This window comes from Arvicanthis niloticus, chromosome 1, assembly GCF_011762505.2.
Source record: "Arvicanthis niloticus isolate mArvNil1 chromosome 1, mArvNil1.pat.X, whole genome shotgun sequence".
Classification (NCBI taxonomy): domain Eukaryota; kingdom Metazoa; phylum Chordata; class Mammalia; order Rodentia; family Muridae; genus Arvicanthis; species Arvicanthis niloticus.
In genome coordinates this window covers 95,607,901-95,634,029 of record NC_047658.1, presented here as the reverse complement: position 1 = coordinate 95,634,029, position 26,129 = coordinate 95,607,901, and the positions used below count along the sequence as shown (strand labels likewise).

The 26,129-nt window shown below is 47.9% G+C and overlaps 1 protein-coding gene across 1 annotated transcript; it reads right to left on the bottom strand.

The window, feature by feature from the left end:
- Nucleotides 1-86: 86 nt before the first annotated feature.
- Bag3 (BAG cochaperone 3) lies at nt 87-24,802 on the bottom strand. The gene is made up of 4 exons (XM_034508347.2): nt 24,332-24,802; nt 6,582-6,911; nt 4,691-5,092; nt 87-1,398 (listed from the first exon to the last, which is right to left on the bottom strand). Exons 1-4 carry the CDS (start codon nt 24,515-24,517, stop codon nt 592-594), a joined length of 1,725 nt encoding a protein of 574 aa, XP_034364238.1. The 5' UTR covers nt 24,518-24,802; the 3' UTR covers nt 87-591.
- Nucleotides 24,803-26,129: the final 1,327 nt, after the last annotated feature.

Genomic DNA, 26,129 nt, shown 5'->3' with positions numbered 1-26,129 from the left:
TTTATATGGGGTCCTCACCTCACCCACTGGAACAACCTTGATGCTACTTGCCACTCTTCAAACTTTTAGAAACCACAAAAACCATCTTGACAGTTATATAATCACTTTATTTTCCACCCCCCCCCAAATGTAACAACATTAAAGCCATTCCAACATATAGCTATTCCTATGGCTCCTTGCATATCGAATTCTAGCTGAAGTTAGATATTTCAGTAACGAGATGAAGGTTATCTCATCAAAATGGCAACATGTCTCAAAAATGGGTTTCATATTCCTGTAATTCTCTGTCTATCCCTCAAAACCTAAAACCCCTCCAATCCAGAGCTGACAGGAAGATAGCCCACAGCCATGGCTAAATCGCCGTATCCATGCACAAAAAGGGCTCCCAGACAAGCAGAGAGGTTAGACTTCTGGAACAGGCAACTGTTTATTTATACAGATAAGAATAAGGAAGAAAAGCCCCCGTTGTTAGTGCTTTACCTCCACCCAAGTTACTGCATACCAAGCGGCTATGAATAATGACAACCAGCTGACTGCAAGTCCGGCTGTGCATGCAACTTAAAAGTCTCTACAGCATGGTCCCAGGGGACACTAGGGAGCCACTGGGTTGCCAGCTGAGTCTGCTGTGCTGCTGAGATTTGGAGGCATGGCTGCTTTGGCTTCTAGCTGTTGGCTTTCAGTTTGTGGATCTTTGTTTTCAGGACCTTTCTTATCCTTGTCAACTGTCATGGCGCCCATGATTTCCTGCAGTGGCTGCTCAGACTCTAGGTTGCTGGGCTGGAGTTCATAGACTTGTACTTGACCCGGGACATCGATTGCTTTCTGCTCGAGTTTTTCTAAGATGGTCTGAACCTTCCTGACGCCATCTCTCCTGGCCTGACGCACATCAGCTCGTCCTTCAGGGTCTACGGAATCCAGGGCCAGCAGCTCTTTGGTCAAATACTCTTCAATCATCAGGTATTTTTTATCAGTCTTCTTGCCTTCAAAGTTGTCTACAGCCTGCTCCAGCCCTTGCACCTTCTCCAGGATGGCTTCCACTTTCAGCACACCTGGATGCTTAGCTGGGGCTTCAGCTTCTCCTGATTTGGGGGCTGCAGCTTCTGCAGGGGCAGGGCTGGGGGTCGCCTTCTGTTCTGCAGCCACATTCTTGGGGGAAGAAGGGACAGCAGACGGGGCGGGGCTGGGAGAAGGACAAGGAATTGGGGTAGAGGAAACCTTCACTTCCACTTTCTCAGCAGGAGGAGGTGGCTTCTGGGAAACAGGCTTAGAGTCTGCCTCCCTGCGGATCACTTGAATGGGGATGTGTCCAGGAGGGAGATCTGGTCCAGATGGGCCTGGCTTACTTTCTGGTTTGTTTTCGGGTTGGGTAACAGGTGGAGGCTCTCGAGGGGTCATGGGCTGTTAAGAAAAGAGGACACCAACTTTTAATAGCTGTCTAAAGCAATAGTTCATAATTAATAGCAAGCAAAGAAATAAAAGCAAGAAAGCTGGAAATAACTTTTAATCGTGTGTTTGCAGGCACTTGTGCCATGTGTACACGTGGATCTCAGAGGACAACTTGCAGAGTTCTCTCCTTCTACCTCTCTGTGGGTTTCAAGAACTAAACTCAGACTGTCAGGCTTGCAAGCTCTTTATCCACGGAGTCTAGAAAATGATGTTCATAAAAAAGAAGTCAGAAGGAGTCAGATTTCCTGGAACTGGAGCAACAGGAAGTTGTGAGGTACTCACACAAGCTCTGGGAACTAAACGTAAGAGCTGAGCCATTTCTCTATGCCCATACTGGGATCTTTTTAAGGGCAGCCAATAGCCAAAATGCAAACTGGATGTTGATCATGAATGTGACCAAATTATATGCTAAGCCTCCAGTGATTGGCTCACTACCTGCTTGTTTTCTGTAGAGAGATGACAGTCTTACAGGCAAAGAAAAGCAAGCCACTATAATTTTCAAAAATGAAACAGCATGCTAGCTGCTCAGTGGGGTTTGCTCAGAGCAATTTCTGACTGACTCCATTTCAGCCCTTGGCCAGGTCTTGCTGTACAAAGTCTCAGCTCCTGGGTGCCCTGCTGGGTGACTTGTAGCAGCCTAATGGTTTCTGCTCAGACCAATTTGTTGTTTGTTCTTTGAAAACAAGCAAGATGCTCAAAATAGTTAACCCTGGAAGAATTTGGGCCCTGCATATTGATGCAACGCTGTGATATGATGCCTTACACTGGCATCTGGCTGCACAGCCCTTCCAGAGACTGGAGGTCAAGGTCATATTTTAGAATATCAACTATGCTCCAAACAAGAACCGAGAAGGGTTCTTCTAGCAACTAAATGAATACCCGGACTCCAAAACCCTCACATGCCCCAGTTTCATCAACCGGGAAGAAACGTCATACTACTTCATCCCAAGTAAAAGTATTAATTCTGCTTTAATGTTCAGATAAGTTAAATCCTTGAAAGCTCTAAAAAACCAGTTCTTTGAACAAGATATAAGAGAAAGGCTGCCACCGTCAAGGTCAGTGGAGGTGGAACTAGGATTACACGCTCCCTCACTGACTACGGGGAATGGGGCAGCCCTGATTTAGGGCTACTGAATCCAAGGATGAATCCTGAGCGGGTGGCTAGCTCACTGGCATGCTCCGTTTCCACCAACCGCTCTCTGGTCAACATCAGCCCCCACTACTCACCATGCCTCCTGGCAGCCATTCCACTGTGGGTTTTAAAAGCAATGGAAGGCTGTGTAAGGATAAACTTAGGAAAGGGTGTCCCCTGCTCTTCAGAAATGTCAAGGTCATGAAAAGATCGAGAGGCTGAGGAACCATGCCAGAGACTACAGAGAAGTGACGTCTAAAGTCAGTGTTCGCACTCCTGGATCAGATCCCAAATGGGAAAAGTGCTGGGTAGGAAATTTGAAAGTGGATGGTAAACTGGATAATATGCTATTGGAAGAATATTAAATTTCCAGAATCTGGCCATATTTCTAATGGTTGTATTTCTTAGGGAAAATATTTGCTGAAGTATCCAGAAGTAAAAGGGCATGATATTTGCAAGTAATTCTTGTGCAGTTAAAGTAAGTAGATGACAAAGAAATGACAGAGAATGAGAGCAACACTGGGGATAGCAGGGGGCACCAGGGATATAACTCAATTGCTGGTGTTTGACTAGTAGTGTGTAAAAGGCCTTGGGTGTGATACTAGCACCACATGAACCCAGCCCAGTGGTACATCTTGTAACCCCAGCACTACAGAAACAAAAGCAAGAGGATCAGAAGTTCAAAGTCATCCTCAGACATACAGCACCTTTGAAGCCAGCCTGGGTTGCATGAGAGACCATCTCAATAAAGCAAAACAAAACAGTGAACTCAGGTGAAGGGCACATGGGACTTCTCTGTATGAGTCTTACAGCTCTTCAGAAAGGTTGAAATTGTTTCCAAATAAAAAAGCTAAAGACAGTGCAGGGGAGATAACTCAGCAGGTCAAATACCTGCTGCATACATGTAAAGACCAGCGTTTAGACCCCAGGCACACAGCTGGATGGGTGTGGTGGTCCACCTATAATCCGAGTGCTCAGGTTGCTGGCCAGCTAGACTAGTTGTACTGGCAAGCACTGGGTTCAAGTGAGAGACCCTGCCTCAATGTAAAAGGTAGACTTACATCAACCATGGGCCTTCACAAGGATGTGCGTGTACATGCACAAAACATGCATCACGTACATTGCATACCACACACATGCAAATACAAACAAAAATGGAGGGTTGTTTCGGGGACTTAGATAATATCACTGTTTGTAAGAGAAAGACATTGCACCTTTGGATTTTTGGAAATCTCTCACAGGGAGATTTCATTTTTAAAACTGTGATAAGGAGTAATTCAGCTGCTCAGTGTTACAGCTGAGAGTCCAGTGACACTGAGTGTCCTGCCTCTGAGCTGCAGGCTGTCGGGTTTCAGTAATATCTCTCCCTAGCTTTGCTGGAGGATGAGCAGGGCTGTGTCCATGATATTCACCAGACCAGGATGGCTTTCCACTACTGTCCACCAATGTGTCAGCCAAGGGCCACAGTACCCTACTGCAGAAAGGGTGGGGGAATGTCCCTTGCTGTCAGGCTCAGAGATTAAGAGCTTAGAGGGCCATCTGGTCTGCACAGAACAATCACATACTGAATCCTAAGAAACTGGTGCCAGGCATGGAGGGAGTTGCCTTTAGGAGAGAGACCAGGTGGGCCAACCCCTGGGAAGGCAAGGGGATGAGGGACTGCGCTGGTGTTTTATAGAACAGGTCCAGCCTGAGCAAATTCCCAGAGGGATCAAGAGAATGCCTTGTAGAATAGAAACAAACAATGTACCTCTTAAACTGGAGAGCACACCCTAAGTGTGTGTGTGTGGGGGGGGGGGGATAGGGAGACCAGGAAAGGTAGGGTGCACATTAAGGAACATGGTCATAGAGGTGAGAGTGACGGCACTGAGTGACAGCATCACCACAGGCTCTCCCTTCTGCCGTGGAGACTGACTACAGATGCTTCAACAGTTCCTGCCCTGCATTTTCAAAGATCAGCAACTTCTAGAATTCTGCCTGACTCCAGCTGTGCTATACTGAGGAGGCCAAGCTTTGAGGGATGGGGGGTGGGGTGGGGGAGGGGGGGCATCTGCAGAACCTCTCAGCCTGCCTCAGCCATCTGCATTTCTGTCAACCACTGACTCCCCATACCTGAGGCCTGTCAACTACTGTGTGCACACGGATGGGTGATGGGCAGTGAACCGGTGTGCCACTTCTGGCTGGAGAGCCTTCCCGGCTGGATGCTCCTCTGACAGGTGACCTGAATGGAGATGCAGCCCGAAGTGTCCGGGGCTCCCAGTCATCGCCCTGGATCTTGTGGTATACAGGCTGCTGGGGCTGGTATTCACCCTGCTGAGCTGGGTAGTGGGTCTTCTGGGCTTGGTGGAAAGAGGGCTGAGCTGCTGGCCGGGTGATGTTCTGCTCATGTATCACGGGGATGGGTATGTAGCCCCTGGGGAGCTGATGGCTACCCAGACTGCTCCTGCCGGAAGAGGGCAGGCTGGCTGAGGAGGATGAGGATGAGCAGTCAGAGGCAGCTGGAGACTGAGATCGCTGCAAGAGACAAAGGGCAGAGGCACAGTGCCATGAGTGAATGACCCCACTGCCCCTGGCACTCCAAATATCCACCAGACACCACCTGGCCAGGAGAACACATCCCCCAAATCCCTCCTGCTATAAACATTTTCAAAGTGTGAGGATAAGAGCTGTGTGTCCTTCTGTGAGGGAGCAGGTGCTCGGTGTGTCTGAGACCCTGGTTTCAATCTTCAGCACCACTCCACTTAACAAATACGGTATTAAGACCATGGGAGCTGAGGACATAGCTCCCTGGGAGAGCACCTGCCTAGGACACACAGGCGGGAGCTCTGAAATAAAAGAGCCAGGGTTCAAACACTTGGGAGCTCGACAGTTCTCTGCGCCGTGTCTGAAACATGGGAGAAGGCCAGCCTGCCTACCCAGCTCACGGGTTGCTTTGAGGATTAACTGGATGCATCTGTGCCTGTGCGTTGGCAGGCAGCAGCCTGCACAGGAAGAGTGTGGGCCGCTGTGTTTGTTGTTATTGAATGTCTCCTTTCCGCTTAACCTCTTATTGCAGAATGCAGTGAAGCATCTGGAAGCTGCCTGTGTCTGGGTGCAGGCCAGGTCCCTTTCTGTTCATCTAGAAGGTGAGGAAAATGGCTCTCCAGGTGGTTCCCTACTCTAAAGGCCCTGTTGGCTTACATTTTCCAAGATCTCTGACCGGTGTGTTGTACTGGAGGAACATTACAGATGTAGGAAACCCATTCCAAGAAAGGAGAGAGACCTCCAATATTCCACATTAACTATGGGTTATCACCCCCAGTGGTGAAGGCGAACACAAGTAGAGGACAAAAACAATCAGGACTCTGACACATGCAGGAAATGAGGGCTTATCCTCAAGAACTGTGCCAATGGACCCAAGACGAGCTGCAGAGAGGAGGACGGATAAGGAAGGCATAACTACTTAGCAACCCTACCCGGTCTGTTGGCCACAACCTCAGCTCAGAATGGAGTGAGCAACCTTCTTTCACTAGCAACAAACCTCAAAATGGTGAGCGCCAGGGCTCAAGTCTAAAGCTGTTTGCCCTTCTGACTCAATGCTACATTTCCTTTAGTGGCATGCCCTGAAGACAGAGATGCCATCTGGATTTCATCCCCAGCATAGGTCCAAATGGTTGATGTCCGTCCGAAAAGACAGAACAGAGTAACTCAGAGCTCTCTCTGCAGAGAGCCCAGTGTAAATATAAACACTGATGGAAGAAGCCAGGCAGTTGATCCAAGCTGTGAGGCCTCTACCTCTGTGCATTTCAATCATACAGTTACCATGTTGGTGCCAATTCTACTACAAAAACAAGCCATGTGATCTCTGGTCATCTGAAGAATACACGTGTAAGATACAGGGACAACGAGAGGCTGCCAACCACCTCTGCAACGAGAACCACTGAGCCTGCAGGCTGTGAGTCCTGTGTACTACCAGGTAGGTTCACTGGCCCAGCACGAACTGGGTCTCTGGGTCTCTTCTTACCTCAGGTCCATGGGCAGTCGGGGGCTGAGCTGAGGCAGCTGCCGGCACCTGTCCACACTGTTTATCTGTCTGGGTGGCTTCTGTCATGCCGCCACGCAAAGGAGACTGGGACCTCTGTGGAGCGGCTGCTGCTGCCTCAGTTCGAAATCGCTGCACTCCAGGCTGGGAATAGGCATGGAAAAGGTGTGGCTGCCGGTTCTCGGAGCCTTCATGGAGGACAGGAATGGGAATGTAGCCTGGTCGGAGCTGGGGGTATATGGGGTGGCCTTCCCTAGTGGGCAGAAGCCTGGAGCCATCACGGGAAGGGCCGTTGGCAGATGATGCAGTTTCCTAACATAAAGTAAAGAGAAACACAAAGACTGGTTAGAAACGGGGCGGAGAGGTCCCTGAGAAGAAGGATAGTGCTGAGGGGCTCTGATCTTCCTGAGTGATTTGGGCCTCACAGTTCAGCCAGTCTAGCTGAACACAGGGGACAAGACCACTTCACTGGCTCTGTTTTCTCCAGATTCACAGTCTACTGTGTGAACGACACTTTAAGATTTAGGGGGACTAGGAATGGTGGTTATGCCTTTAATCCCAGGACCTGAGAGGTAGAAGCGGGTGGGTTTCTGTGACTCTGAGGCCATTCTGATCTACAAAGTGAGTTCTAGGCTGGTCGGGACTAAATGATAAAACCTATCTCGAGGCACACCAAGAAGTCAAAGTGTCAGTCTGAAGTATAAGAGAGGTCTGTTTCCCACAGTGGCAAGACAGGTTTTTTTTTTCCTGGATGACAGCAGTGTGGACAGTATACAGCGGCACATCACCCCTGCGCATTCTCAGAGGCTGAAATCAGGTGATCCCAGGAAGACTCAACTCCAGTTACGAAATAAACTGCAGCAGCAAACTTCTCAGCTGCCAGCCAATAAGCCCTCTTATTTTTCATCTACATGGCTTGTATTTGATCTACACAGAAAGTAACTTGAAAATCTTTCTGGAAAAAAAGATGTACGCTTGTGTTGTGCTGTGTGCGTTGTCTGTGCTCTGTGTGTGCGTTGTCTGTGCTCTGTGTGTGTGCGTTGTCTGTGCTCTGTGTGTGTGTGTTGTCTGTGCTCTGTGTGTGTGCGTTGTCTGTGCTCTGTGTGTGTGCGTTGTCTGTGCTCTGTGTGTGTGCGTTGTCTGTGCTCTGTGTGTGTGCGTTGTCTGTGCTCTGTGTGTGTGCGTTGTCTGTGCTCTGTGTGTGTGCGTTGTCTGTGCTCTGTGTGTGTGCGTTGTCTGTGCTCTGTGTGTGTGCGTTGTCTGTGCTCTGTGTGTGTGTGTTGTCTGTGCTCTGTGTGTGTGCGTTGTCTGTGCTCTGTGTGTGTGCGTTGTCTGTGCTCTGTGTGTGTGCGTTGTCTGTGCTCTGTGTGTGTGCGTTGTCTGTGCTCTGTGTGTGTGCGTTGTCTGTGCTCTGTGTGTGTGCGTTGTCTGTGCTCTGTGTGTGTGCGTTGTCTGTGCTCTGTGTGTGTGCGTTGTCTGTGTTCTGTGTGTGTGCGTTGTCTGTGCTCTGTGTGTGTGCATTGTCTGTGCTCTGTGTGTGTGTGTTGTCTGTGCTCTGTGTGTGTGCGTTGTCTGTGCTCTGTGTGTGTGCGTTGTCTGTGCTCTGTGTGTGTGCGTTGTCTGTGCTCTGTGTGTGTGCGTTGTCTGTGCTCTGTGTGTGTGCGTTGTCTGTGCTCTGTGTGTGTGCGTTGTCTGTGCTCTGTGTGTGTGCGTTGTCTGTGCTCTGTGTGTGTGTGTTGTGTGCTGTCTTGTGTTGTGTGCTGTGTGTGCCCTGTTCTGTGTGTTGTGTGTGCTCTGTGAATGTGTGTTATCTGTGCTGGTGTGTGTGTGTGTGTGTGTGTGTGTGTGTGTGTGTAGCTAGCTCCTTGGAATTATTTTTAGAACAAGCTGCAAGAAAGGGAGATGCACTGGAATGCAGAAGTGGTTCAAGAAGAGAACAAACCCCGGGGATTACTCGCCAGTCTTACAAGGCCAACTCCTAAGAGCCTCTGCCTGGCTAATTCTATAGCAAGGCTACTGGGCTTTCTCCTAGGCCCATCTGTGTGTTTCCTTGAAAAATCCAGCGATTGTTGTAAAAGAACAGCTAAATCAAGTCAATCAGAGCCCCCTCGTTCTCAGCCCACCATGGTGGATAGATAGCTCAGGTCTATCCACCTCCAATCCTCCCCAGGCGCCTGTCCGTCTGTCACCCTTGGCTTGTCAGAATCCGGTTAGGTCAGTTTGGTTGGAATCCCCTTTGCCTTTGATCAGTTTTTCCCCTTGAATACTATGCTATCCACATGTCCCACACTGTGCCTTGTCTGCGCTTAACAGGGAGCTGAGCTCATTTCTCCCTATGCTAGCAGCCATGGTCTGTCTCAGTAGTCCCAATAAATTTTTCCTTGACATGCTTTAAGGAAGCACCACAGAACCTTTTCCCCTTCGATACAATAAACCCTATTTGGGTCAAGAACAGTTGGGGGTCCTTCTTGTGTCCTCTCATGAAGTTGTTCCTTTAGAGGCCTGGCTATTTTGGGACCCTTGGGAAGGCCAAGATCCAGATGTACCTCTGGGCAGATCTTATTTCAGACACTGAGGCCGGTCAGCCACTCACTGGGCAATGACATCTCTCTCCCACCAGAGGCTGTGCAACTCAGCCTCTGACTGTCTCCTGAACAGGAGAGTCTTTTCACAGACAAGGAGAGCTGTGCTGTGTCACTTGTACAAATCTGACTAAGTTGGTGTTTAGGAGAGTAAGCCTTCTTCAGTGAGGTAACTCTCCAAATGGCAAACAAATGTCAAAAGCTGAGAATCTGTGAGCCCAGGGTGGTTAAGGACAGATTCGACCCTGAGGGTTGGTTTGCATTTTGAGTGAAAAGGCCATTAATTGTGCCATGTTTTATATTTATATACAGGTCTGGACACCAGGTGGCTGGCCCTGGAATGTGTCTCTTTCAGGCTTATCCACTGCCTCTCTCCTGCTGAGACCTTGCCCCTGGAGGGCCTCCAAAATACAGAAAAGGCAAGGGTGTCACATTGTCCTTGGGGAGAGGGGCAGACAGGCACTTGGTACTCTCAGATTAGAATACCCACGTGCTCGGGACACCAGCATTATTTCAGCTTGCTTAACTCTCAGGTCACCCAAGAGCTGGGAGTAGATCCAGGCCTCTCACAGAGAAAAGAACCCATGAGGCATGCACCATAGGGAATTGGCAAGAGATAACAAAGAATCCTGTCATAACATATTTTCTAGGCAATGTGTCTACTCTTGAGGATAGGACCCTTCTTTCCAGTTGAAATCAGATTTTGCACAGTCCTGTCATATGTTTTTTGGGAACTGCCTGCAGTTTACTCTTTGTTCTGGCCATGAACAAAGCCTCAGCCACTACCTACTCCTCAGAGCCAGGCACCTAGAAGGCCTGAGCTAGCCTCATCTACAACTTCCGGTGAATATCAAGCTACTACTCAGGCGCCAGGGATCATCAACAAGATCTGACCCTTGCAAATAAGGAGTTTATAAGACAAGTTAAGGGCTGGGGATGTAGCTCACTTGGTAGACTGCTCAAGTAGCATGCAAGGAAATCCTGGGCTCAACTCCAACTACCGCATGAAACCAGGCACAGTGGTATACATAGACAACCCCAGCACTTTGGAGGTAGAAGCAGGAAGGTCACAAGTTCAAGGTCATCTCCAGCTACATACTGAGTTTGAGGTCAGCCTGGACTACATGAGACCCTGCTCCAAAACCAGACAAGTCCATGCATGGACCAAACAGGAAAGAAGGGGAAGCTGAGGTACAAGGGAAAGGTGGGACCGTCCCACAGGGGAAGCTAGTCTAGCTGGATCCAAGCTCATTTCTACTACTGTTAATTAACAGTGAGCGTGGATAAATCCCTTCCCCCTGTAAGCCTTCATTTCTTCTTCTGTAAAACAAAGCAGGCTACAAGTGCCCTATACAACTATGGTGAGGCTGTTTGCAATAGGGCCTCACATGTAGCCCAGGCTAACCTCAAATTTCTGATCTTGCTTGAGCCAGAGTACAGGATTACAAGTGAGAGGTGTGATTCCAGGAGTGACTTTCTGATTTTTTTTTTTTTTAATTTTTAAATGTTTTAGAGTTTGTACTTTTTTTAAAAAAAAGATTTATTTATTTAATGTATGTGAGTACATTGTCACTGTCTCTTCAGACACACCAGAAGTGGGTATCGGGATCCCATCACAGATGGTTGTGAGCCACCATGTGCTTGCTGGGAATTGAACTCAGGACCTCTGGAAGAACAGTCAGTGCTCTTAACCTCTAAGCCGTCTCTCCAGCCCAAGTTTGTACTTCTTGCATTAATGTGTATCATGTGTACACAGTATTCTCAGAGGCCAGAAAAAAGCACTGGCTCCTCGGGGACTGAAGTTACAAACAGCTGTGGGCCGCCATGTGGGTGCTGGGAATTAACCTCTATTCTCAGTAAGAGCATCCAGTGCGCTTAATTGTTGAGCCATCTCTCCAGGCAGGAGGGGGTTTTTTGTTTTTGTTTTTTGAGACAAGGTTTCTCTATGCAGCCCTGGCTGTCCTGGAACTAACTCAGAGATCTGATTGCCTCCCAAGTGCTGGGATTAAAGGTGTGCACTGCCACGCCTGGCTTTAAAACGTGTTGACTATGTGGGAGGGCTGAAGAGGGCATCAGATCCCCTGAGCTATAGCTAACAGCAGTTGTGAGTTGTTCAACATAGGTGTTGGGAACTGAATGTGGGTCCTCTGCAAAAGCAGAAGGTAGTCATAACTCCTGAGCCATCTCTACAGCCCTTGGGGGAAATTTTAAGACACACTTAGAGATATGCAGAAGGCCTGGAACAAATTAGGAGTTCTCTTCCTGAAGAGATACAAGAGACTCCCAGGCAACAAAGGAACCCAGAATGAAGGACAAAGCTAACTGATGGTGACAGAAATCTACACGGTCATCTATGGCTCACTGGCTTGGAAGGTTATGGAAGGAGCCTTGAGTTAATGAAAATATTCTCTGTATCTGGGTGGTGTATATTCCTGGGTATGTATACACACCCAACGAAATGCTACACTCTTCTGCAGGCCCTTACTGCACACCCCTGCTCATGTCTCTCACAGTCAGGCCTGGTTATATCAAAGGCTCTGAAGATCTGGCATCTTAATGCTGCTCATTTGTGTTTTGTACCTCAGCTGAAAAAGCAAACGGAATGGAAGAGGAAGCCCCATCCAGCTCACACAGGGACTCGGACAGGAGAGGCAACAAGCACTCAACCCAAGTCCTTCTGGAAGTGGTAGGTCTGAATCCGGGAAGGAAGGCATACGGTAAGCCTGAGATGCTGAACCGCAGAGGGTTATGAACAGACGCCTCCACAGGATAAGAGGAACCACAGAGGAGAAAGGAAGGTGTGGAAGAAAAGGAGGCACATCAGGACTCGCAGGAAGAAGTCAGAGATCAGTGAGGACTGAGAGCATGCAGGGCAGAGATGGGAAAGAGAAGCGAGCAGGAGGCAGGGAACCCTCTGCAGCCGGAAGGATGTGAACAGAGAGGGAACCTCCACCAAGATGCTGGTCTTCAGCTTGGAGTCAACTAAAAATGGCAGAGCTGGAGCCGGGCGGTGGTGGCGCACGCCTTTAATCCCAGCACTTGGGAGGCAGAGGCAGGCGGATTTCTGAGTTCAAGGCCAGCCTGGTCTACTGAGTGAGTTCCAGGACAGCTAAGGCTATACAGAGAAACCCTGTCTCGAAAAACCAAAAAAAAAAAAAAAAAAAAAGAAAATGGCAGAGCTGGGTGGCATTAGCTCTAAAGCAGGGATGACCATCCAGGTAAGCCTGGCCCGAGGCTGCTTTTCCTTCTAGTCCTGAGTCTCTTGGATCTGTGTGAGTTAGTCACCTACATATACCAAGTGACAGAGAACCATCATCACTGGGAGAGCTGTGCCCTAGAAGTTCTAGGCTCCCTTTTATCCCTCTGTTGTGTCTTGTCTGGGGAAAAAAAAAAAGTGTTTTGAAAAGTCAACTGAAGCCAGGCAGTGGTGGCGCACGCCTGTAATCCCAGCACTTGGGAGGCAGAGGCAGGCAGATTCCTGAATTTGAGGCCAGCCTGGTCTACAGAGTGAGTTCCAGGACAGCCAAGGCTATACAGAGAAACCCTGTCTCGAAAAACAAACAAACAAAAAAAAACCAAAACAAAACGAAAAGTCAACTGAATTCACAGGATAGGTCAATAATACCCTCACTTCAATAATAACCAGAGCCAGAGCAAGGTCCGCACTGGTGTCCTCTTTGGTCTTGGGTGTGTGTGTGTTGCCAGAACAATAAAAGAAAATGTATAACACTTGTAATTGCTCTTGAACACTATTTAAACATATCCCTTTGGTTCCCTCAGAGGTATCCTCAAGTTCAAGTTCACATCCAAAGGCTTCTCGGTCAGACCAGTATCTTTCAGGTAAGACTCACAGCCTCTACCGTCCTAACTGCAATCAGGGACCCCAGGAATCTTCCCTTTCTGGGTTAGGAGAAGCAGTGTTTGTGTCGTCACAAGGCAGGGACAGGGCACAAGCACAGCTACCAAGCATAGCCTGTGAATCTCCCCCTCCTTCTGGTGACCTCCCCGCAGATCAAGCTAGTTTATTCTTATCTTTGGCTGAGGACATCAGGAAGACATACAAAGTCTAATTAGGAAATGAGAGCCTCAGGGTCTGACTTTCTTATCTGACCACATTAACTGATAAATGAATGTGTTAATTTTACTGGTGTTTGCATGCTGCATTAAAATCCTGAGGCTATCTAAGGGCACCAAACAACTCCACGAGAAAGCCAGAATAATAATCACAGGGAAAAAAAAAAATCAATACATACAAGACATTATTAGAGAAACCCTGGAAACAGGCTGAGTTCGGTGAGTTTTGGGTTTGTCTGCAGGTGTGCAATAAGTGCAAAGTTACTGACAAAAAGACTGCACTTGGCCTGCCTCCTGCCCTACCCATGTGTTACAGTTAACACACCCTCCTGAGATACCTCAGGGGTGGCCCAGGGACAGTCTACAAAATCTTGGTTCTCAGACTGTAGGAGACAATGGCGCACCCAGGAAAAGATAAAAATAATGGAGGCTCTACCTCCACCCCAAGCACTTCTTACTTGACTGGGTGAGAGGGCCTAGGAGGCTGGTATGAAGAAGGATCTGAGGTATGCATCAGAAATTGCTAGAACTCATCTCTGGTCACACCACCATGAGCATGCCTGAATTTGTCAGAAACTCCAAGAACTCAAAGTACCTCAGTTTTATATCCCAAATTAAGACAAGGCTCAACCTCACCCTTGCCCTCATATCTTAGAAGCACGGTGGGGGACAGCTCTTGGGCACCTGTTAGGGAGGTGTTCAGCACACCATGAGCTGGCACACTCATTGTCACAGACAATGTGAAGAGTTGGCCTTTGACCCAACCATAGCTGGTTCCCTGAACACTGAGTAGGTGGCCCTCCAAACCCTGGGAATGGGCTTAATAACACTGGCTCTTAATAAAGTGGGCTTGAAAAAAAAAAAACCCAAAACCAAAACAGAACAAAAGCTGGCCTGATGCCTACAAACCACAGCTCCCGTTACCATGGTAACAGCAGCAATGGCTGGGATCAGCACTTCCAACTGGAGCCCTAGAGTTTTAAGTAGAACACCAATTCCACTAACTGGGTTTTTAGGCCAGAAGAGCTCTCACCCAGGTCAGCTGTTGAGTTTTGCTAACAATGCTTCAAAACCTCCTCTAACACCAATGAGAGAGACAGAGGCTTGAAAGAGAGACTGTGGGTCTCCCAGTGGAGTCGGGAGCTGGGCAGAAATGAAGCAGCTTGGCACAACTCTGTCAGGCAGCGGCCACTGAACAGAACTCTTACCTCCGCAGACACCTGAGCTTCAATAACCCAGAACAGCCTTTTGTTTCGTCCAAGAGGCCACATAAATGACTTATCAGTGTGATACATAAGCAGGTATGCATTCCCACAACCAAGCTCAAAGTTATTCCTAGCTCCCCCCGAGTTGTTACATGGGCTCTCTACCACTTCTGGGGGTTTAAGAGATTTGGGGCAAATTCAGAGTAAGACGCCAGACAGACCCACATGCCACTCAAGTCCACTCACAGCACTTCCAATGGGATAGGTTTTGTTCTGGGACTCTTTGTAAGTCAAAAAAGGTCATGGGGCTAAAGAGAGATGGCTCAGCAGTTAGAGTCTGTTCTGCCATTGCAGAGGACCAGTGTCCAGTTCCCAGCAGCCACATCTGTCACACAATAGCCTGTAATCCCAGCTCCAAGGGATCCAATGCCCTCTTTGGCCTCTGCAAGTGAGTGGACCCACACACACCAACATATACTCACAACACATAAATAATCAAAAACAAAAATAATTATGAATAAATCTGTAAAAAAAAAAAAAAAAGATAGTAGGGTCTGTGTTGGCCACAAAACTTTGAGTCACAGGTCACCATGAGTCACAAGTGATTAGAGGCCTGCTCTGATATGCCAGTTATTCAAATAGAAACACTTTATCCTAGGATTAATAAAAGGGTTGTCCCTGTGTTTTAGAACATGAAACCTGTAGTGTTTGTCTTTGCAGCTGTGTCTACATTAACAGAAACGAATGGGCTGAGCCCTGGTCCATAAGCTGCCATGCTGGGCTCCCAACACTTCTCTGTAGCTCATCGGCCTTGAACAGAATTTGCTATAACAGACTCAGCTCCCAGCCATAAAATTTCCTTATCTTCCAGGGGTTTCTAACATTTTTATGTTTTAAATAGATTCTGACATCGTTCAAATTGGCCTTGAAATTGCTGTGTACCCGAGGATGGTCTTGAACTCATGATCTTCCTGCCTCTTATCTCCGAAGCAAGCGGATTAGACATGTGCCACCTCAAATGGCTGTTTTTGAAAGTTAGTGAAGTAAGGCATGAGAAAGTCTTTGTAAACAATGAACTACTCCCTGCCTTACACAATCATGTGCCTTCATTCCACAGTTGCTGATGGACTAAGAGATTGGGTTGGGCTTAGCATTGCAAAACCCGGTTCCTTGGTGGCTCTTGTCAGATTGGTAATGAGTCTGTTAGAATTAAAAGCCCTTTTGTCTCAGTCTTTGGAGACTAGTTAGTAAGAATGTCACTGTCTATGCTGAGAACCTACTGGGAAGTAAACAGGGCCAACTAGGTACCCTACAAACCTAAAGCCTTGACCCCTCTTCTTTCAAAGAGGCTAGTCAGCTACTTGGGGGGAGGAGCTTACACGCAAAACCTTACTGCTGGGAAACAGCATTGTAAATGCATGGAACGGGGCTCCCTCACACATCCTGAAACTGAGTGAAGGTTGGCTTGGTAGCAGAGCATCTGCTGGCATCCCAACATCCTTACTATATCCCTCAGAGGAGCCCACACATGGTCCTTGGACAAGGATAACCATTAGCAGCTGCTGGAGGGAGTGCTGGGGACCCATAGCCTGCCTCCAGCCTCCTCAATTTCCCAACCCTGGGACTCTCCCCTGGTATTCCATCCGGCAGATATAGGAATGGAATGGACCTCAAGTCACAGCTGTGTGAAGAAGCCCAATCAAGGGACACTTGGCTCCTAAACTCACAGCTTCAGGGGAAAAAAAATCAGGTACTTACTTCCTGTTAGGGGAAAAGAAAACCACTTGCTTTAATCAATGCAGATGGAAAAGTACCTGAATCTCCACTCTGGGAAGCAAACTGAATTTAAAGAGATCAATAACAGCCTCCTTGTGCCTGGAACATTTCCACAAACTTCCTTTGTCTTGTTCCAGACAAAAAGAAAACACAATGGTCTCTGTCACAAAGCCTTTTAGCTTCTTCTGACACTAACAATCTCAGCCCCTTATTCCCAGCCATCAACTGGGCTCCTGGTTCCTGCCTGGCATTGTTCTCAGGCCTACAGAGACAACAGCAGACAACCTCTTCTTTAGGATCCAGGGCTGAATAATGAAGAGTTCCATGCAGAACACTGTTGTGTCCCCTCCTGTCTGACCCTGGTGTAAATGAACAAGCCTACCTATTAAGCAAAGGAGCCTGACGGGGGCTCCAGAAAGTCCAGAAGCATTCACCCAATCCCCTACTGTGTTCCAAGTTACTGTGGACCTAAATACAATACTCACAGGGGCACGGGAAGTCCAGGTCAGGGTTCTGAGGGTTATCTGGACACCAAGGGATAATCAGCTAAATTTGGGACAAGCTTGTCAGAGACAGGACTTCAGGCCTATCTGTTGTCTGACTCACGGCTGCCCTGCTGTATGGGAAGGTCAGCTGGATGCCTATCTACAATGACCTTCCCACTTCATGGTAAACATCTCTCGGAATGATACACGGGCTTCAGGTCAAGCTTTGAAAGAAGCACTCTCCGTGCACTATCTGTCTCCTTTGACTCTCTCAGCCCTGTAAGTGTGGCACTTGCTGCGTCCACTTACTGAAGAAACATGCCAGTGGAGGGCATGCAGTTTGCTCAAGATCTCCGGAACCCAGGTTTGTCAGGTAAGGCTGGCTACGCAACTCTTTCCCTAGCATTTTGCCTGCCACTCCTGCGATGCTGTGTGTTGACATTTCTGTGTGACCTCCCCAAACCCTTCATCTTTCCCAGGAAAGAAAAAAAAAAAAAAAAAAAAAAAAGCAAGAGGAACAGCATCTGTCTCTTCCTGGGCTGAGGCTCAGACCTGAAGCACTCAGTTTGGATATGCTCCAAGTCAGGGAGCCACAGCCTGGTGCTGAGTCATTGGCCCAGTCGGGGCAGGACCAGCAAGCAGACTTCTGCCTCTGTTCTCAGTCACCATGGCTTGAAGACTTTGCCATCACAGGGTGCTATGGAGGAAGACATTCCAGCTGCACCTCAGATGAAGGGGCCTTGCTTGGATGTAAACAGCCTGCTAACCTAACCTGGAAGGTGAAACCATCCCCTAAGGACTTTCCTACCGCACACTCAGCTGCCTTCCAAAGCTATCCATTCCTTGCTTATTCAGTGACCAAGAAAAAAAATTCCTAAATAACCGAGGCAGGAAAAACCTACACTGCTACTTTGACAAATACTGATGAAGTTCCTTTGGTGTAGGGAGAACTGCTTTTCAAGAAAATGCAAAAAATTTTCAGTAGGAAGCCTTTGTTCAAAGGACCCAGCCCTATGCTGGGAACTCGGGAAGACTGATGCAGTATACAGGCTCTCTCTGATGCAGACAGGTAGAAATCTATGATTCTCAGAGGTTCTGGATAGACAGTAAAGAATTTCTGTATGCGGGGTGTCTGATCTTACTGCCAGCCACAAGAGAGAAATTATTAAACTCCTTTGCTAGGGCCACGGATGCTGTTGCTCAGCTCCGGATCTGCAGTGTCTGGCTGCTGCCGGCTCCCAGCCCCCTCCTACAGATCTGATGAAGATGCTGTGTCACAGATGGGAACAAAACAGCTTCTCCAGAGCTGTAAGGATGGGCTCGGCTCAGGAGTCAGCACTGACCTCTGTACAGAAAAGGCCATTCAGAAAGTGACTAACAGGACAAGCCCCTGGGGGACATTTGGGAGCCGAGGGACATCACGGCTGTGCTGAGGGTTTGCTGAAGAGACCCATGTTGTGTTTACACTCCATTGAGACATCATCCTGTGCCTACAGATTCTCCTAGGCAAAGCAAGGCTGTTGAGAAGAAACAGACTCTACCTGGAACACTCAACAGGGTTGTGAGCCAAAAGGGCAAAGCAAGAGAACCCACCACTTAGAAAAGAGATCCAAACTAGAACAGCATCGAGTCTATCTAGAGCAGGATCAGACCGCTTCTGGTCTGAGAGAGGCGAGACAAGTAAATATGTCTGCCATTTCTACAAGACCAGAAGCAGGAACACCAGGCCAGCCTTTCTATAGAGCCACAGGCCAGGTACATTCCTCTGCATCATAAAATAGTTTCTACTTCTAAGAGCTATCTGGAGTATTTAAAGAGACAAGGTTTTTAAAACACACAAACACAGCACACACACACACTCTGCCTGGCTTCCCCCAAAGCTACCAAAACCCCAAAAATACTTTTCATAGAAATAAGGGAGGACTTTGTAATATTGGCTATCAAAAAAAAAAAAAAAAAAAAAAAAAAAAAAAACCCTCATGTGTGCCAGATGATGGACAGAATTCAGCTTCTGTATGTGCAAAGTGCTGCCCAAGATCGGATGCCTGGAAGGAGTCCTTCAGGTCTGAGGCAGCAGTAGATTTATGTGCAAAGCAAGGGGAGAGGGCTGGAGAGCAGCACAGTCAGGCCAACAAGGATACGCAGTGTCTGTCAATACTAAAGGGTCTCCAGGGCTCGTGAGAAGCAAGACCCGTGTTTAGCTCCCAGCTTTTCTACCTAAGGCCTCTTATATATTTATATATAAGCAAATTAAAACATGAAGAAAAAAAACAGAACAGATTTGGATCATGTATGGTTTCCTATTTTGGATGGACGATACCAGAACAAAAAATTTAAATGTCGATAAACAGTACTAAACATGTAGAGTGGTTTATATAAGGAAACCATGTGCCATTCCAGAAACTGCGACAGTGCTAATCAAGCCTCACGGGTGGTATGAGGCTTTCTGACTCACCACCAGCCCTGACAGCATCCAACATTTTAAGCTTTCCCAGTCCTGGCTAACGTCAAACACAGCCACAGTTCTTCTGTGTACGTAGTCTACCCTCATAAAGGGCAAATCTACTTCACAAAATGGGGGACAAATTGTGTCCTGGGAGGCGCAGTTAGTTCTTGTGCAAGCCAAACACACAGGCTGTTCTTTAGAGGGAAAATGAAGGTCTTGGATGAGCACCCTTCTGAGGCACGTGGCTGTGCTCCTGATCCTCTCCCACCAAACCGCTTTCCAGCCCTGACTGCAGCTTGCTGGAAAGGTGAGGAGGGGAAAGAGCCGCTCATTTCCTGACTCTGCTAAGAGGTGCAGTGGCCGATGATCGATGTAGAAAGAGCAAAATGACCTAATCTTTGAGAGATAACAGGAGGCTCTGCTGAGCCTGAAGCAGAATAAATGGTTCTCTCCACTCCAATCATAACTCAAAAACATCTCCAATTTTCTGTGAAAGGACTGTTCTCCTCACAGAATTAAGAACAAAGTGATTGTGAGATGCTGGAAGACAAAAGGGAGGCAAAAAAAAGCTCCAGGCCTGGGTGGAGGGCAGTCTCCTCACACTGCCGCTGTGCACAGGGTATCTGGGCTCCCTAAGCACACCACAACCTGGGTCACCTCCAGCAGTCAGGCATCGTGAGAGTGTTGGCAGGCCAGATGTGAAGCAGGAGGCTCCCTCTGTGCCAAACGGGACTAGGGGCGACTGTGGCTTTCAAGGCCAATATGCCAGAAGCAAAATCACCAGAATGCCCTCTGAACTTACATAGTTCTGGGTCCCCTTCTGGATAATTTGATTCAACATGAGGTGGGAACAGAATGGGTCAAGTAACTACAATGCACATTCTTTTTAAGGATTGATTATGTTTATTTTATGTGTGAGTATTTACATATGTCTGTGCATCAGGTTCCCTGGAACCAGAGTGAGCTACCTGATGCGGGTGCTGGGAAGTGAGCCCAGGTCCCCTACAAGAGCAGCAAGTGCAATTAACTGCTGAGCTGCCTCTCCAGCCCCACCCATTCCCCCCCCCCCCGTGTGTATATTCTTAAAATGTTCCCCTGGAGGGCATTCAAGATGGTTTAGTGGGTAAGGGCACCTACCACCACGCCTGAGGACTGATTCCACCCAAAAATCCACACGGTGGACCCTCCTGCCAGGTTGTCCATTCACCTCTATATATATGCCATGATGTGTGCTCTGCCACATAGACACTAAATTGAACTGAATTAAGAGCCAAAACCCTGGAGACTGCCAGGATGGTGAGTCCCCAGATCCTCCTCAGATGTGAACGGCTCTGCTCTGGGATGGTCTGCCTAGTAAAGGACCAGCACTCTGGAGTACCTGGCCTCTGTTTATTCATGAGAGAGAGATGCTGAGGAGAGGCTGCAAGGGCTCATGCATCTCTAGACTCCAAAGTGAACACTAACCTCTCTACAGAAGGGATCTCAGCTGGTGTGGACCTCCCTCATTGGCAGAAGGCCACATGTGGAGAAAAGTAAGATGGCGGCATAGCATGACTGCTTAGAGAGGGGTCTACATGAGGACATCATTGCCTCCAACTGGAACAGGCTTAGGGACACAGAGGGTCACTTGTTTAGTATAAAAACAGCGCTAGAAGATTTGCTATAACCACATGAGAGAAAACTAAAGTCAACTCTGAGAGTTTAGGACTGGACACAACACAAAGGGCTGGTGATTTTCTTCTTTCTGAGAAGAACTCGTCTTTATCAGCTCTGACTGTAAATATCCAGATGCTTTCTCAGACTTCCCAACTCAGCAAAGGGCTCTTTGTTGATTGACAGCATTTCCTAGGCAAGGGGAATATTCTGAGGGTCTCTTAGCTCTCCCAGATAGGCCTTTGTTTTAGAGGCAGAGGCTTTCTCTTATGCTTTCAGGAGCTAGAGTATTTCAGGGGCTCAGCATTTAGGAGTGTTTTCTGTTCTCCAAAAAGACCTGAGTGAGTTCGAGTCCCAACATTCACAAGTTGGCTCACAACCCCCTATACCTCTAGCTCCAGGGAATCTAACACCCTTTCAGGCCCTAAGGGTACAGGTACACATGGGCATAATATACATAAAAATAATGAAGACTATTTCTAATATAAACTATTAAAGGTTGCCAGACAGTAGTGACAGATGCCTTTAATCCCAGCACTCGGAAGACAGAGTTCGAGGCCAGCCTGGTCTACAAAGTGAGTTCCTGGATAGCCAGGACTACACAGAGAAACCCTGTCCCAACAAACAAACAAACACCCAAAAATATTAAAGGTCTTCCCAGCTGACCTGGTGGCCTGCAGTAAGGGAAACTGCCCCAGTCACACAGATGTTCTGTGGCCACCAATGCATGGGTTTAAAAGCAGTGAAGCCCAGGCTCAAAGCAAGCAACAGCTTGAGGGATTTGATTCATCCACTGAAATGCTCATTGTCTATTTGTGCTTTGGTACCAAGCTGGCAAATCTATCTCAAGTAATTAATCTGGTAAAGGAAACCCTTCTCCTGAGTTAGTCACAACCTACCATCAAAATCCAGGCTAGCACAGCACAGAGGTCAGCATGCTTCCGTTTCATAGAAAATGCAAGCCACTTCTGACTTCTGAACAGACACAGCCTCTTCTAACTGGTCAGTCTAACTTGACCCTCTCTCTCTGCTACTGCTGCTAGATGGGTGACCTTCAGAAACACACTCGAATTCTCTGCATTTCCTCATACAGAAGGAAGGGGGACACTGCTAAGGACCTCTCAAGTTTAAAACTATAATGGTGAAACTTTCGATTTTTTTTCAAGGTCAAGACATCTGATTTACTATTTTGTACTTTTTGCTTGATAAAAGTAATATTAATTCCTTTTGTTTTTTTGTTTTTTTTATCTTGAACAGATTTATGAAAACCTAGTCTAAAGCATCTACCTAGTGGCTACAGCAAATCCCAACATGCTGGCTAAGTACCAGCATGTATATACTCACACTTGATCCTCACTCCCAATGAAGGGTGCTAGGGGGCTGAGATTGTGCCTGTAGTCAGAGGAAGGAGGCCTCAAAGTACACGGCACTAGAGGGCTTCTATTTCCAATGTAGTCTGAGGACAGCTAGCTTCAAAAGAGAACCTTTTACCCAATAATGGATGAAACAGATATACATGCACAAAGATACAAGCAATTATACACCCCAAATTATAGCCTCTAGTAGTAATAATTTCCAGAAATAGATATACAATTAATTCCTTATAAATGTAAACTGCCAAGTATGTGGCTCACTGCTGAATACTAAAGTTGTAGCAATAGTTGTAAAGAAAATGTTTGTCTGAGGTTCTCAAGGCTAGCACCTGAGTTCAATTCCTGGCACCAGACACACAAAAACGAAACTAGAATTTTCAAAGTTAATGATTTATAAAGCATTTTTAATTTGGCTGATTTTTTGAAAATACCAAACAATATATAAACACTTTACTGCTTTTATTTTTTCCAAAAAGCAAAAGTTAAAGTATTTCTTCTTGTTTTGTTTTGTTGTTTGAGGCAACGTTTCTCTGTAGACCAGGCTGGCCTTGAACTCAGAGACCCACCTGCCTCTGCCTCCTAGTGCTGAGATTAAAGCTGTAGACCACCAGGTCAGGCCCAAGTTAGAGTCCTATTTTAAAGTGTATTTACTTTACCAAACTTTTCATTTTGAAAAGACCAAATTTACATAAATTATTACTGAACATTATACTAAATATGACTTCTGCTAATTATATTTTCAAAGATCCTACTTGGCCTGGTAGCAGCGGCTCATGCTTCAGAAAGCAGAGGCAGGATGAGTTCCAGGCCAGCCAAAACTACACAGAGAAACCCCGAGTCTCGAAAAATAAAACAAACGGCCGGGTGGTGGTGGCAAACGCCTTTAATCCCAGCACTTGGGAGGCAGAGGCAGGCCGATTTCTCTGTTCGAAGCCAGCCTGGACTACAGAGTAAGTTCCAGGTTAGCCAGGACTACACAGAGAAACCCTGTCTCAAAACAAAAACAAAAAACAAACAAGCAAAAAATAAAACAAACAAAAAACCCTACCTAAATTTGTATTTTTAAGCTCTTCAATCACAATGTAATTGATTTTTTAAAAGATAGGGTCTTATTTTGCAACACAGGCTAATTTCATTCCAAATTTAATTACTTAATAACTTTTGAGATAGACTCTGGTTATAGAGCCCATGCTACACTTGAACTCAAGATCCTCCCGCCTCAGCCTCCTGTGTGCAAGGATGACAGGCCTGTACCAGGCCGGGCTTCGTTCCAAATTTGTATTTTCAAATTTTCTTGCTCTTAACACTGAAGTACACAAGCCTGAATATATATGTAAATGAAGCAGACACCTGCTGGTCACAAGACTTCTCAGCTGTTTCTAGTAACAAATCTCCAGTATTTGAAAAGGACAAAAACAAGTCATCACGCCATTAAAAATACATTCTTTCTCTCCAAGGTGAGGCAAGCGCTAGGTATGGCGATACAATGTCCGATCTCTAGTTTTGAAACTGTCAGAAAGAGTATCTTTAAAAGAGAGAGAAGTAGTAGTATCAGAATATCCTCTAACTGAAAGCAGTTTCAACCAGTAATAATAAGTTTAATGAGGGAAAAAAACTTATTTACTCTAGCCTCCTGAGTCACTCTATGCCTAAGATCCAGTAAAGTCAAGACAACCCTCAACTAAGTTCTGAACTTGAAGGTGAAATCCCCACAGGACTCCACTCAGCAGCCTTGTAAACCTGGCTGTGCTCCACCAGCACCGGAGGGAGCCCAGGGTCTCAGCACCGGACGCGCGGTTCAGAGAGGCGGCGGCGGGCCGGGCCTGGCCTGGGCCTCAGCGGCTCATCAGGCCGGTCGCCCTTCCCTGGGACGCGGCACGCGGCAGCTCAGGCCACCACTGCCCTTCGCCCTTCGCAAGAGGCTGTGGAAATCCACCCGATGTCACCACGCGGGTCGCAGCTCGCTGGCTGCCCTCCAAGGCCACCCCGCCTGAGGCTCCCCGCGGCCCGACGCCGGTCCAGGGCGGATATGGTTAGGGACTCTCCTGGCGCAGCAGGGCGCGGGGTGGGGTGACTCGCGTAGCCCTGGCTCGACCAGGCCCCTTCACCGTCGAGGTGGTACGGCTAGCTCCACTCACCTTAGGGCCCTCGGGGGGCACACGCGGGTCGTTCCACGTCGTGGTGCGGCTGTTGTGGTCCACGAAGAAGGGCCAGCCGGTCTGCGGGTCGATCTTGATCTCCCAGCCCGGGGGCAGGGGGTCTCGGTCGCTGGCTCCGTTGCCGGACGCCATCTGCATCACGGGCGACTGGGTGGCGGCGCTCATGCTGGGTTGGGGTCCGCCCGGGGCGCAGAGCTAGGGCGCGAGTCACGAGGTCGTGGAGTGCGGGCACTTCTGTGTAGCCGATGTGTCCGAGAAGCCGGCGCCGGGCACCTTTATGAATTAAAGGACTGGGTGACGTGGCCGAAGAGGGGTGGAAGTGTCTGGAAATAGCCTCCTAGCTGCCAAAGGGGAAGGAGGAGATAAAGAGAAGGCAGCAACTGGCCGGCTAGAAACTTCTGGTCCCATCCAGAAAACTTGGCGGCCGCCGTGGGTTGGATGCGGAGCTCCGCCCTGAGTCATCGGCTATAACCGCGGCGAGGCGGGACTGTGGGAGGGATCGGAGGCGGGGATTTGTCACCCGCCCCTCCTTCTCCTAGGCTTCTCTGCTTGTCCCTCCCTACCCATGTCCTGTCTGCGTCCCAGACCCGGGCGTCTCGCGCCAGATGGACGCGCACCTGTGTCCTTGTGCTTCCTGGCAGGTTTCGGTCTCCGGACTCCCCACCATTCTTTCGTGCCGCGTGGGGTGTCCCGGGGCTGGCAGTCCAAGGGCTGACGCCTGGGGCCCCGCCTCTGTGTAAGGACTAAATCATTTTTAAACTCGGAAAGTCCAGTTCTTCCCCACTCCCAAGTACGCTAATACTCAGTAACGCTGGCGTCCTGCAGTGACGTTTTTAATAACTTTTTCTCAAAGGCCTTAGGACTTCTCCTGAGAAGTTCTGGAATGCTGATCTGACGTTACAACAAAAAGAATGTGCTGTGGAAACTCACCTGCCTGCTTTGGAAAACTTAAGAAGCAAGGGCTGAAGTGACAGCTTGTGCTCTTGGCTTTCTCTATTACATAGACACTTTTGCACAGTGACTAACATTAAAATATTTAATCCCTGGGATTGGTTTGGTTTTGTTTTTAAATGGTAAAGACTCTGATTTGGAAAATAAAGATCAAACCAACTCCTGCAGTTGTGCTTGTTTACATGGCAATCGACTTCTGATCCCATTTCTCTTCTGGTTCCCAGGACCCTCCAGAGAGAGAATGTTTGAAGGGTCCACCTTAGGGTCTTAGGCATGGAGACTCGTTCCTTCGCTTCAGAAACACCTGGAACTAATACTGAGTCCAATTTCCCAGCTCAGATTCAGAGAATGTCCTGGGACCTTCAAAGATACCATCTCTGGCCTCTTCCCCTCAGATTTCTTACTCTGTAGCAAATACTAGAGGGCTCCCATTTCCAACAAGCTGATTTTTTTTACTTCCAAAGGCCCTCTTACTGTCTTAGAAGTCCCAAGGCCTCAGAATACGTATTAACACAGCTAGAGCCCGGCAGTGGTGGCACACACCTTTAATCCCAGCATTTGGGAGGCAGAGGCAGGCAGATTTCTGAGTTTGAGGCCAGCCTGGTCTATAGAGTGAGTTCCAGGACAGCCAGGACTACACAGAGAAACCCTGTCTTGAAAACAACAACAACAAACAAACAAACAAACAAACAAACAGCTAGCCTTCAGAGACTGACTGGCGTCACCAAACACACCTATCTGTGTAAGCCCAAATGTGGGCGTATTGACTTATCATTTGATGGTCACATTGAAAGGTCTAGACTCAGCCAGGCAGTGGTGTCGCACA

Bases quoted from the DNA above. Each gene is read 5' to 3' on its own strand.
- Bag3 (XM_034508347.2), bottom strand. From the start codon at position 24,517: ATGAGCGCCGCCACCCAGTCGCCCGTGATGCAGATGGCGTCCGGCAAC. The intron at 6,912-24,331 runs GTGAGTGGAGCT...ACTTTATGTTAG, and splicing joins TGCCCCCCGAGGGCCCTAAG to GAAACTGCATCATCTGCCAA. The intron at 1,399-4,690 runs GTATGGGGAGTC...TTTTCTTAACAG, and splicing joins CAGTAGTTGACAGGCCTCAG to CCCATGACCCCTCGAGAGCC.